General features: G+C 34.3%; 1 protein-coding gene across 1 annotated transcript in view; it reads right to left on the bottom strand.

Moving 5' to 3' along the window:
• Positions 1 to 12369, bottom strand: part of prx (periaxin) — a 31298-nt gene extending 18929 nt beyond the window's left edge. The window contains 6 exon segments of the mRNA XM_046863974.1: positions 99 to 292; positions 522 to 684; positions 3824 to 3946; positions 4672 to 4773; positions 11739 to 11781; positions 12347 to 12369. Of these exon segments, the coding sequence (XP_046719930.1) occupies positions 99 to 292; positions 522 to 684; positions 3824 to 3946; positions 4672 to 4773; positions 11739 to 11781; positions 12347 to 12369 (648 nt within the window).
• Between the last annotated feature and the right edge of the window lie 298 nt (positions 12370 to 12667).

The raw sequence follows: 12667 nt of genomic DNA, 5'->3' as shown, positions 1-12667 counted from the left end.
TTAACAGGTGCCCTGGCAGTGGCATATTATAGGTAGAATGGATATATATTAAAAATATATGTAACACTGAAAACTTTTTGTTAGATATTTTATTATACCATTTTTTGCAACTTAGTCTTAGGTCCTTTCTGTTCAATAACTGGTGTATTCTGATGACCACTGTCTTCAGTTTGTGCCACAGTCCTTTTCAAGAAGAATGACACTTTATAAGGTTCTGCACACTGGAGGATCTTCAAAGCATCTTCATATTTGACATTATCAAAATACACTCTGGCACTCAGCAACTGATCTCCTAAAAAAGATTAACCAAAATTCAGCCAAAATCCTTGAACCTATAATTAATCAAACAACCAAATAAGCATTACTTTGGTTCAGAAATAAAAGAAAAAAACAAAAGAACATATAGAAGTGTATTTTTGAGATCATGTATTTATGGCATACTTGGTAGAAATTGCAAGCAAGCATTTGGATGACATAAGAAATTTGTGAAACTAAACATTGAGCACTGTAAGGTTTCGTACCTTTCTGGAGGCTAAGATGTTTCGCTGCAGGTGAGTCTTTTAAGACGTCTTTGATGAAGATCCCCTTTGTCCCTCCACCCACCACACTGTAGCCACTGGCTCCTACTTCAGCTTCTGTCTCTACTACCATCTCCACTATCTCTGATAGACGTCTCTTCTCCTCCTGGTTTTGTAAAGATTTTTAAAACTTATTAGAAATATTGCTAGCTCTATATTTGTCATTAGCAGTCCTTCTTTCTGGTGTAGTTTTCCTCTGAGTAAAGATTTTATAATGTACCTGCTAGGGGTGTAATGGTACACGTATTTGTACCGAATTTTTGGTACAGGTCTTTCGGTTCAGTACACGTGTACCGAATGCAATAATTTTTATGTGCAGAACATCGTTAAAATCTGAGGTAAACTGCAAGTTTATTTAGTGTCCACCTCACACGTTGAGTGCATTTAAAAAAAAAAAATCATATTATTATTATTATTAAACTTAAAAATACAGTCATGTCACCATGTCTCTGTGGCGTTGTTTTGTGTAGCTAACGGCTAAAGCTTGCGCTACTGATTCTTTAGTGTTTTATGGCCAGCTTCAAGAATTTCTTTTAACAGGAGAAAATCCTGACAATTCCACATATCAAGGGAGTGAATAAATGAAGGATGCAAGGAAAGAAGAATTTTTTTATGTTTGCAAAAATAAGTAGAACAGTGAGGTAGATCATACCTTTAGGAAATAGAATATTAAATGTAAAACACACACAAACACTTACATACACATCTGTATTATCCAAATGGGGTCTAACAAATTTCTGAAAAATTAAATAAAATAAACTACAAGTGCATCTCAATAAATTATAATATCATTAAAAGGTTTATTTATTTTATTAATTCAATACAAAAAGCAAAACTCATATTACATAGATTCATCACACACAGACTGATATATTTTAAGTGTTTATTTCTTTTAATTGTGATGATTTTTGCTCACAATTAACAAAAACCCACCAATTCACTTTCTCAAAAAATTAAAATACTTCATAAGACGAATCAAAAAAACATTTTTAGTGAATTGTTAGCCCTCTGGAAAGTATGTTAATTTACTGTATATGTACTGAATACTTTGTAGGGGCTCTTTTTGCTTTATTTCCTGCCTCAATTCAGTGTGACATAGGGGTGATCAGTCTGTGGCACTGCTGAGGTGGTATGAAAGCCCAGGTTTCTTTGACAGTGGTCTTCAGCTCATTTTCCTCTTGACAAAACCCCTTTAGATTCTCTATGGGATTTAGGTCTGGTGAGTTTTCTGGACAGTCAAGCATACCAACACCATGGCCATTTAAACCAATATTTGGTGCTTTTGGCAGTGTGGGCAGGTGTCAAATCCTGCTGGAAAATTAAATCAGCATCTCCGTAAAGCTGGTCAGCAGAGGGAAGCATCAAGTACTCTAAAACGGGTAGACAGCTGTGCTGACCTTGGACTTGATAAAACACAGTGGACCAACACCAGCAGATGACATGACTCCTGAAACCACCACTGACTGCGCAAACTTTACACTTGGCCTTAAGCAACTTGGATTCTGTGACTCTCCTCTTTTCTTTCAGACTCTGAGACATTGATTTCCAAATGAAATGCCAAGTTTCTTTCCACTGAGCAACAGTCCAGTCCTTTTTCTCCTTTGCCCAGGTAAGACACCTCTGATGTTGCCTCTGGTTCAGGAGTGGCTTGACACAAGGAATGTGTCAGTTGTAGTCCATGGATACGTCTGTGCATATGGCTCTTGAAGCACTGACTCCAGCTGCAGTCCACTCTTTGTGAATCTCCACCAAATTCTTGAATCCTGAATTCTTGAATGCTTTTTCTTGAATACACATTTTTTCCTTCCATTCAAGTTTCCATTAATGTGCTTGGATACAGCACTCTGTGAACAGCCAGCTTTTTCAGCGATGACCTTTTGTGTCTTACCCTCCATGTGCAGGGTGTAAATGATCGTCTTCCAGCTGTCAAGTCAGCAGTCTTCCTCCATGATTGTGGAGCCTGAACCAGACGGAGACACCATTTAAAGGCTCTGGAAACCTTTGCAGGTGTTTGGATTTAATTAGCTGATTCGAGTGTGACACCACGAGTCTCCAATATTGAACTTTTTCACAATATTCAAATTTTCTGAGATACTGAATTTTGGATTTTCATTAGCTGTAAGCAATAATCATTAAAATGACAAGAAATAAACACTTGAAAGATATAATTCTGTGTGTGATAAATCTATATAATATGTGGGTTTCACTTTTTGTATTGAATTACCAAAATGAATCAACTTTTCAATTATATTCTAATTTATTGAGATGCATCTCTATTAAATTAGAATTATCCATTTATTTAATTCCATTTAATCAATCAATTGTGTTAATTAAATTACATTACATTACATTATTACATTTTGTTTTTTATAAAATATAATAAAATATTATTTTATATATTATTTAACCAAGCAGTGATTTTTATTTAAAATTGTTTTAAAAATGTAAACTGTTGAAAAGTTGATCACAGATGTTAATAATAATAAACATCGTTAATAAAAAAAATTACAAGCAATTTTATGTTTTGCATTTCTTCCATGACATACCAGGGTAGGTAACAAATCTAGAATATTATGTACCATTACACCCCTAGTACCTACAGGTTGTCAGCCAGAAGACAATAGGTTTACTTTTGAGTATGTATTTTTTATTTAAGTTTCTTTTTCATGCCATCCCAAGGATATTTTTTTTTGTCCTGCTGCCTCTGGCTTCCTCATTATGGATGTAAATCTGTATCAGTGACAAAAACAATTTTGCCCTATAGTGTAAATGTTCATCAAAATATTAATATTAAAATATTAATATAAATATAAGATAATAAACCAGAATTCCAGCTTCCATTTCCTGATATTTACATCAAGATGTGTAAAATAACACAGAAGCATTGGTGAAAGACCACCCATTTGTTTGTTAGCAAAAGTAAAAGTAAATAACACATTAATAGTAAAACAGTATTAATATTTGATTACATATTGTTTGTTTGTAATATTAGAAGTAAGTTAATAAGAAGGACTGCACAGGTAGGACACAAGGTGAGAGAGGCGTGATTGAAATGGTTGGTCATGTGCAGAAGAGGGACATGGGGTAAATGGACTACATGCAACTCACTGCTCTTATGCACTTACCCTTAATGTAACTCTACTTGAACACTACACCAGGCTAACATTTCCTACTATGTTACTGACTTCAGTCTCTCATATGAGATATTTTTATTATTATATGTTATTATTATGGTTCACTCTTACCAGAGACTCAATCTTGTCCTTTGAAGGATCCATGCTTGCAAGATCTGTGTGGCTATGTTTCAGCTGGCTTCTTTTTTTACTAAGCACTTGTTTTAGTTCTGCATGGAGTTTCTCCTTCTGAACCTAAAAAAAAAAAATTATGCAGTATTATAAGTGCGCTTGTGTGCCAACTAGCATGTCTTGGGCCTAGTCCACACTGATTGTTGTTTTATGCTTTAGACAAAATAGCATATTTAGTATGTTTCTCCAAACATTCCCATCTATAGCGAATTACAAACAAACTGCTGGACATATGCACTGGGTATTTTATATTTTACCGTATTTGTCATTTTTATTTGTTTTGTCAGACTTGAAATTGCTTTCATGCATGCCCCAGTGTAACTTGTATTCTGAACAAAGCAGTCAAATGAAAAATTAAAATGTGCCACAAAAAGCCTCCAAAAAGCTTTAGTAATCTTCAAATTGTGGAGATCACAAGACAATCATGCATTAGCATTTTCAAAATGCAACATTTTCTCCTATCCAGATTACATTTGTTAAAATGGTTTTTCCAGTTTGGGAATGGTTTAAAAGAGATGCATAGTTGGTGGCCAAAAAACACTGTTTAATTGTGGATGGAAATTCAGAATGTTTAACAGATAATCTTTTTTCTTATTAATTGTGTAAGTGTGGAATAGGCCTTTCTCTATGAAAGAAACATTAATACTGAATTTGCTGAAATAACCATTATGCATTATTATCATATTAAGTGCTTTGTCACTACTTTTCTCACCTTGTTATTTATTAAAATGGTGTGGCAAAATTGTTATTTATAACTGAATTTGAGAATTTTATATCAGAACACTCACAACTCTTTCTGCGCTTTCAGGGTCTTCAGTGGTGATGCAGAGGCGCTGGCTGGTTTGAGGAACAGAGGGAGGTGATGGAGGTGACTGCCTTTTGTTTTTTACCTGCTCATATGTGACAAAGAATTGTCTTGTATAATTAACTGGTATAATTAGTATAATTATATTCTTTAACAGATTACTCAAGTAATGGTAATAGATATTCAGCTAGTACTAAATTCAGCTACTAGTAAGTACTGTAGTAGCAAAATTTCTAATTAGTGAATACCTGAGTATTGAACCTTTATGACTTGTGTCTTGACACATTTGATAAAAAAAAATATTATTATTAATTAATTATTGGTAGTTAATAATAATGATGCATTTTTATTAGCAACATGGTGCAAAAAATGTTACATAATTTCTAATTAGACCGCAGGTATTGAACTCACAGCTAGGTTAGAATAGCTGTCCTCTAATGCTCTGTCTGTGTCTGAAAATGAAGCAAGAAAAGATATACAGTATAATTTGTAATAAATCACATCAGTTTTAGAGTATTAGAGCCACAACAACAACAAACTAATTTAAAGTCTAATTTTGCAGTTTTATTATTTCTTGACCCTTAAAGAGCTTCATTTGTGACCTGAATCCTAACTTATGTCATTTAATCAGAATCTAATTAAAACAAGTCTGTGAGACACATGGTGGCAGCAACAGCTATTGGACTGAATACAAAAAAAAAAAAAAAAAGACTGAAAAAACTGTTAAAAAAAAAAACTGTTTTTTAACTTCTAATTTGACTTATATAAAGGGTATACAAGCAATTTATATTCAGGTTAGTTGCTTTGAAGAATCTCTCTACCACAAGATGTATTAATGATCACAATTTATTATCCAGTGGTTGTTTAGGTATTGTTTACATTTCTGACACTTCTCCTTTTCATCAAGGTCACCTGTTACATTGTGTTATCTGCAATCGAACAAAGCACAGTGTGTGAGCTTTAATGTGGGGAAGTATCAACAAAGTGTTAATGAGTTCTTTTATACAAGGTATCTAACCTCCCATTTGAGCAATAGAAACATCCACGATGAGCACAGTACCTTCCTTTCTCTGAAAGGTATGTGAAATTAAAAGCAAAAATGGAACCACAATACCCTGATTGTAATCTCTCTATCCCAATTGTATTTTTTTATTTTTATAAGTGTGTATTACAATAAGTAAAACATATACTATATAAACTATATACTAAAATATACTATATACTATATACTAAAAAAATGAAACATTTTAAGTGGAGAAATATGTACAGTACCAATGAAAAATAATCGTTGTAGGGAAATGACAGTGTTAGGCTTGTTGACCCTAGTTACCTAATACTTTTCAGATTCTTTCCATGGTGCTTTAGTTCTTTAAGAACCGAAGCTTTGCTAAGTATGCCATGCCACACCCTTCTCTGGTTGCCATCAAGCATTCTAATGGTGTCCCCTGTCAATCTGCATATTTCTCATTCCTCATCAAGTGGCAAAGCCAAGAGGCTGTACCCTTTTTATAAAGCCATTATTCTGTTGACCACAGTGTGGATCATACGCTAATCCTAAACCTAGGTATTTGATTTCCTGTTTCATGACAGATAAACTGTAACTAAAGCTAGACAAACATTGTGTAAACATAAAACAAACTATATAATGCACAGAATAATGAATCGCAATACCTTGTATATGCAAAAAAATAACACCTTAAACCTTGGTATTAACTGGCTATTAGGGCACTGATGTTTGGATGTTTTTTTGCTTTTGTTTAGTGTTTTATATACAGTCTTTATAAAAAAAAAAACAAAAAAAACACCCTTTTGTTAAACTATAATGCATTGCATTTTGTAAATTGGCTATAACATAAAAAAATGTATGAACATTAGTTCTAAAGTTTGTAATTATTTAAGTAAACAATATAGTGCTAAAAAAAACTATAAAGCTATATGTAAACTATATAAGTAATGCAATTGGTTTACATATAGCTTTATAGGTTTTTTATTACTATATTGTATACTTAAATAATTACAAACTATAAATTTTGTAAACTAAAATGTAAACTATGTAAAAATATGTAAATTATATAAGTAATGCAATTGGTTTCTCTGGTGGTCTAGTGGTTAGGATGCAGCGCTTTCACTGCCACGGCCCGGGTTCGATACCCGGTCAGGGAACCAAACCTATTAGGTTGCCAAAGCCAGCGCACTCTAAGTGCCGGTCCCAAGCCCAGATAAATGGGAAGGGTCATGTTTGATTTGCCAAATCAAACATGCGGATCACGAATACAGATGATCCCTAATGGGAGAAGCTGAAAGAAAGTACAAGTAATGCAACTCTATTTAATAAAACTATATGTAAGGAAACATACAGAAAATATGTCAAAAAATGGCTGTCAAAAAATTCTGTATTCATTTACTGTATAATTACAATTTTAAGAATTGTGCAATTTCTTATATTTAAAAGCTGAAATTAATAGGTAAAAAATAGGTAAAAACCCTGAAACACGATTTAAATTGTATGGTCTGGATGGATTTTTGGTTTAAAAGAGGCAGATGTAGGCGACAGGGGGGTATGGATACGGATGATCTTGTGGCAACCCCTAATGGGAGAAGCTGAAGAAGAAAAAGAAGAAGAAGAAGAAGAAGAAGAAAAAGAAGAGGAATGAATTTAGACCAGTTTATGGAGCAACTAAAGTGTAAAAAAATTTATAAATGACATTTCTGCAATGAGGACAAAAGGTTTCGATCCTGGTAATAGCACTAAGTAAATGTGAAGTATATGTACTATACATATAGATGTAAGTAAATGTTAGATATATGGTTAAAATGTTTTAGCTTTGTTCAAATGCAAAAAAATAAAAAACTACATTAAATGAGCCAGTGTCGTTTTAAATGGGAGAGGTGGGTCCTTTGAGATTTGTGAATTGGTAAATGGCTCTCAAAGATTTTCATAAACATCCATCTAGGTAGCATTAGCAATGGACATTAAAAGTTGGGTAAGACTTAAAGTCCACCACAGACTGTCAAATTATATCATGATTGCTAGTGAGACTAAAAAAAAACATGTTTATGTATGAATGTATATGTATAAACTGAATAAAACCACTCCTCAGTTCTAGGGACTCAACATCATACTTCTGTAGTACATTGTTGTATAAATTGCTGTCTGACAGCACTAATTGAATTTAGAATAATAACACTTGGCATTTCACATGACACATGACTACTCAAAATCAGTTCATGCAAAGGAGTACAAGAGTCATAGTTGCAGGGTCATTCAAGACTAGCTTGTTTGCGTAAGGTGTGACTGTCTGCACTCTGCTGTATACGTGTGTGGGGGTATATATATGTGTGTGTGTGTGTGTGTGTGTGTGTGTGTGTGTGTGTGTGTGTGTGTGTGTGTGTGCGTGTTATATAACTAATTGATTGAAATAAGCAGCTGCAGTCATGTGATGCTATACCCACAGGAGTGGTCTGCAGGAATGTTGGCACACAAACTTGAACTGTATTTAGATGCACAATGTTGTGACACATCTGCCACTAAAATAAACAGTTTAGCACCTGGATGTGTAAATGGCTGTGTGCCTATTGTGCACACTAAGGTAGACTGACAGACAGCTAATTGCAGTAGTTTGCTAATAGCAGTACTATGGGCCAGGGTAACATCCTGTTACTCTGTTGGATTCTTTTCTGGGTATCTCATTTATTTTGGCAGGAGCCTTTCCCCTCATTGTATTGTCATAAACAGTGAATTGACAACAGACAACACTGACCTTTAGTCTAAGACATATGTGGGATTTTTCCACTCAAAGCTACGCAAATCACCTACTCTGATTTGTCTTCTGCAAGTGTGGGATAGCAGCTTTTGGTTATACACTATGATAGGCTATTTTTGGTGTCATACATTGTATGTGCTTGTGAGTCTTTTGTGTGTGCATAGGAAGGAAGCGTTATGATATATGTTCATTATAAGCGTCATTCGAAAGTTGCCATTTCTTACTGGTTTTGTAACTTTAGACGTCTGTCTATCAGTCTGTTTGTCTGTCTATCTCAACTCTCCCTGCTGGAAGTGACATCTCACACTCTCCTGGGTGGCAACAGGAAATGGTCTAATGTAAAAATATATATTTATTGGAGATACATGTAAACACAGCTCTACTACTCTTGACTAGCAGTGCAAAACAATGTTTTTTTTAAAATTATGGTTCAGATTATGCACAACACATTGATAGAGTTAAATGAGTAAGTAACAGGTGTATGACGTTCCAATTTATTCATGTTTATGTTTAAAATATTTGATCATGTTTAAAATATTGAATCTAAAATAATCTTCATGAGTTTAATGGATGTCTTGCAGCTAATCTTACCATTATTCAACTGACAGTCTATACATTTGCATGCAAAACTCCTTAGCATTCAGCTGTATGGTTTACCACAAATGCTCCCTTTAAAAAGAAACAATACTCTCTTTACTCTTTCATCAAATATTAAAGTATAACAGCACAATTTTTTCTCTATATTTCATTAAATACCACTTTTGTTTCCTCAACATGTCAGACTATCACTGAAGGATTTCTTATGGTGAAGAATGTAAAACATCACCTAGAGAAAAGTAAATCTTCATTTCTTTTTAACTGTTAAATATCATAAACACTTATTAACTTGTGTGTATTTTACCCATCCCTTTCCTTTTCTGTTTCTATTCATTTTAAGTTATTAAAGAAAAACAAAACAACACAGAAAACAAAAAAAAGATGTTCCAGGATAAAGGTGTTTGATGAATTCAAACATGCCAGAATCCAAAAAAAAAAAAAAAAAAAGAGTGGTTAATATTGAAAAGAGTATTTTGTTAGCATTTAAACAACATATACTTGTAATACCGAAATGCTAATTGATTGCATTCTCCCAGGGTACACCATGTGCTCAAAAATATAACGAGAAAATGCAAAAAATAACGAGAGAATGCAAGATTTACAACTTATGAACTAATAAAAAAAATATCCCTGGAATTAAATAATTGTATTTTTAGCCTTTCCACAATCATGCACAGAATATCTAAAGTTGCAGGCTGTTTTGTTCAGAACTCAAAGATTTATTAATTATTTTAAAAGGCAGGGGTCACTATGAGTCATTCCTACACTGCACTGAGATCTATCTTTAGACCGTCAACAAATGTTTCACACACATTTCTTACTCTCAGTGCTGGAGACACTACCCAGTATTGCACCACAATTGTACCTATGTTAGCATGCTGGCTAAAGTATTAAGGTGAAAAAAAATTGTAAGGTATTTCAGTGAAGGTATCCTCATTGTAGACTATGTAATAGCAAGTATTTTCTTGCTTTTTTTTATAAATATGTGTAGTACGCCATTTATAAACTATTTCTGCCCAATAAAGGTCTTTCCTGCCTGGGACGTCACATCATTGATCTTTAGGGATATATAGCATGTTGTGCAGACATAAATAAAAGCAACAACAACAACAAAATATTAAAATTTAATTAAATACCTTTGTGCCATTTGCACATCTGTCTTCTATTTAGGTGCACATTGATCTGCATGAAGTTGAGCTCTGACACAAGGCTACATTTTCACAGAGACAAATCACATTGCAAGTGGTAACTGTATTGAGGTTGTCTGCGATAGCTGCCCCATAAGTCATATAGTGCCCTACAACTCACTGCCAAGACCTGGTGACACTACAGAAGATCTGGATGTCATTTGAGGCAGATATTTATGGTGGAAAAAATGTGAGCATGATAGATTATCATAACTTATTACTTATGTAAACCTCATGGCAAAACTAAAAAAATAACTTTGGGCATGTCTTGCTTGGCATGTTTTGGACATTCCTTGAAAAACCTCTCAATCAGCCACTCACAAACAACTCTACTGCTCCTGAGTTATTCTAGATCATTATTCTGTTGATTCACTTTGTTCTCCGGTATTAGACTTTAGTCTGCATTTCCATTCTGCACTGACATGTTGATAAAAACCGTTGCAGTGCATGAAATCAACCTAAAAAATAGAGAGCCTATTATATGTGCTCAAAAATAATAAACACCTCCATGATTTCACTACACAGTGCTATCTTAGCTATGGCATGTAGAGACTTGGGTCTTATGACTGGACACTGCAGCTGTTGCTTCTCTGTAAAAACCAATATAGAGACAGCTCCAACACTCTCTCACACACACACAAGCACGCACACACTCCTGCATTCTTCATAACTCAGGTTGAGTGTGTATGGCAGTACCAGTCTACAAAGAAATCTCACATGCTCATGGTTGCAAATTATAGCAACAATGTGCTGCATATAGTTAACATACACATATAAAGTTGTTCTCTTATAAATAAAAACACTCCTAACACAGTTAAACAATTATTTAGCATCAATTTGCCAACACAGGTTAATTAGTGGTTCTAAAATAACTTTATACGTTGTACATTTGGTCCCAGAGTTTTGTTTTTGTAGGACCTGACTGGCTAGTTTTGAAAAATGTTTGAATTAAGCTCTAAAGCAGCAGCCTTTTAAAGGCAATTTGTTGAATTGCATCATGGCAGGAGAGTGTTTTTAACTCAAGCTCTCCACCCAGCAAACCCTGCTTTTGCTTCATGCAATATGAATATTTATTTATACAATACCTGTTAAATACCATAGAAAATAAATAACTGTAAACACTAAATAATTTAAACTAGGTGACAAAAATTTGTTGAATACATTGAACTAAATCTGGAACAAATATAAATAAAATAAACTGTCTGAAAATATATTACTACTTTAAAAACTTTAAAAATATGGTTTATAGTTATATAAATCTTTGTGCAAATTTGTATATAATGCAATCTCCAAGGCTTTTTGAGCTATGTGCACATTTCTCTACTGCATTATAAAATATCTTTCTGCATGTTTTTGTTATTTAATAAGTACTCCGTGTCAATGTTCATTGCTGATGTTCACAAATACAAAATCAAAATACCTGCAGTTACATCTATCTGTTCAGGACTCTGAAGAGTGCACTGTAGTGGACAAATCAAGGAGAGAAAGAACCTTGCACCTACCGTGATCAATGTGTCCTTCTGAAACTGTGCCTGACTAAAAACTCTAAATGATTATTAATACAAACACAGACCTACACATGCACACAGTCACTCTCTGCCCTCTGACAGCCAGCCACCCTACTGCCCTGACTGAGCTTGGCTAATTTAGAAAATGGAACTACATTTGCAGAAAGGCAATTGGGTAAAGCCCGAAGGATGGCCCATTTAGGGAGGGAATAAGGGCAACAGGACGAAGTTCAAGGGATGGCCCATGTAGGGATGGAATGAAGGAGGGAGGGAGGGCAACTTGGTGAAGCCCAAAGGATTGCCAATGTAGAGTGGCAGAAAAAGAGCAAGGAACATAAACGTATTTAGCTGAGCTGATTTGTACTAGTAGCTTCCCTGGCATAACGAAAATGTTCATCTATACTAAAAAAAAGTCTGCTATAAAATTATTTCACATGTGAACACACACATTGGATTATATCCAATACTCTATAATGCTTCATTAAGTCTCTATTTTAGAAAGTTATGCATGAAGCAGCATCAGCAGAATGAAAAGTTCCAATAATGCTCATGTGTAGGGAGAAGAGAGGAACAGTGTTACATGATGGCAAAAGTCACATGACTTGGGGAATCGTTTGGAGCGCATACCTAAAAAAGCTCTCTGTCAGTCTTTTTCTGAGAATACTGCTACAATTGACACACACACACACACACACGGTAACTTAGCATTAGACATAAGTGTTTCACAGTATTTTCTACATGAACTAGCAATACTATCTGTGAATCTGTTCCATGGGCAATTTCAGGAAGTCCATGCTACACCCAAGCAGATAAACATACTCACACACAAAATTCCTTCCCAGATACATAAACCAAGTGTGGCAGCAGAACAATGCAGATGTCCTTCACTGTTCACCTCGACCACCATATTTAACATTATTTAC

This window comes from Silurus meridionalis, chromosome 13 (genome assembly GCF_014805685.1).
Source record: "Silurus meridionalis isolate SWU-2019-XX chromosome 13, ASM1480568v1, whole genome shotgun sequence".
Lineage (NCBI taxonomy): Eukaryota > Metazoa > Chordata > Actinopteri > Siluriformes > Siluridae > Silurus > Silurus meridionalis.
This window is presented reverse-complemented; position numbering and strand designations above follow the sequence as displayed.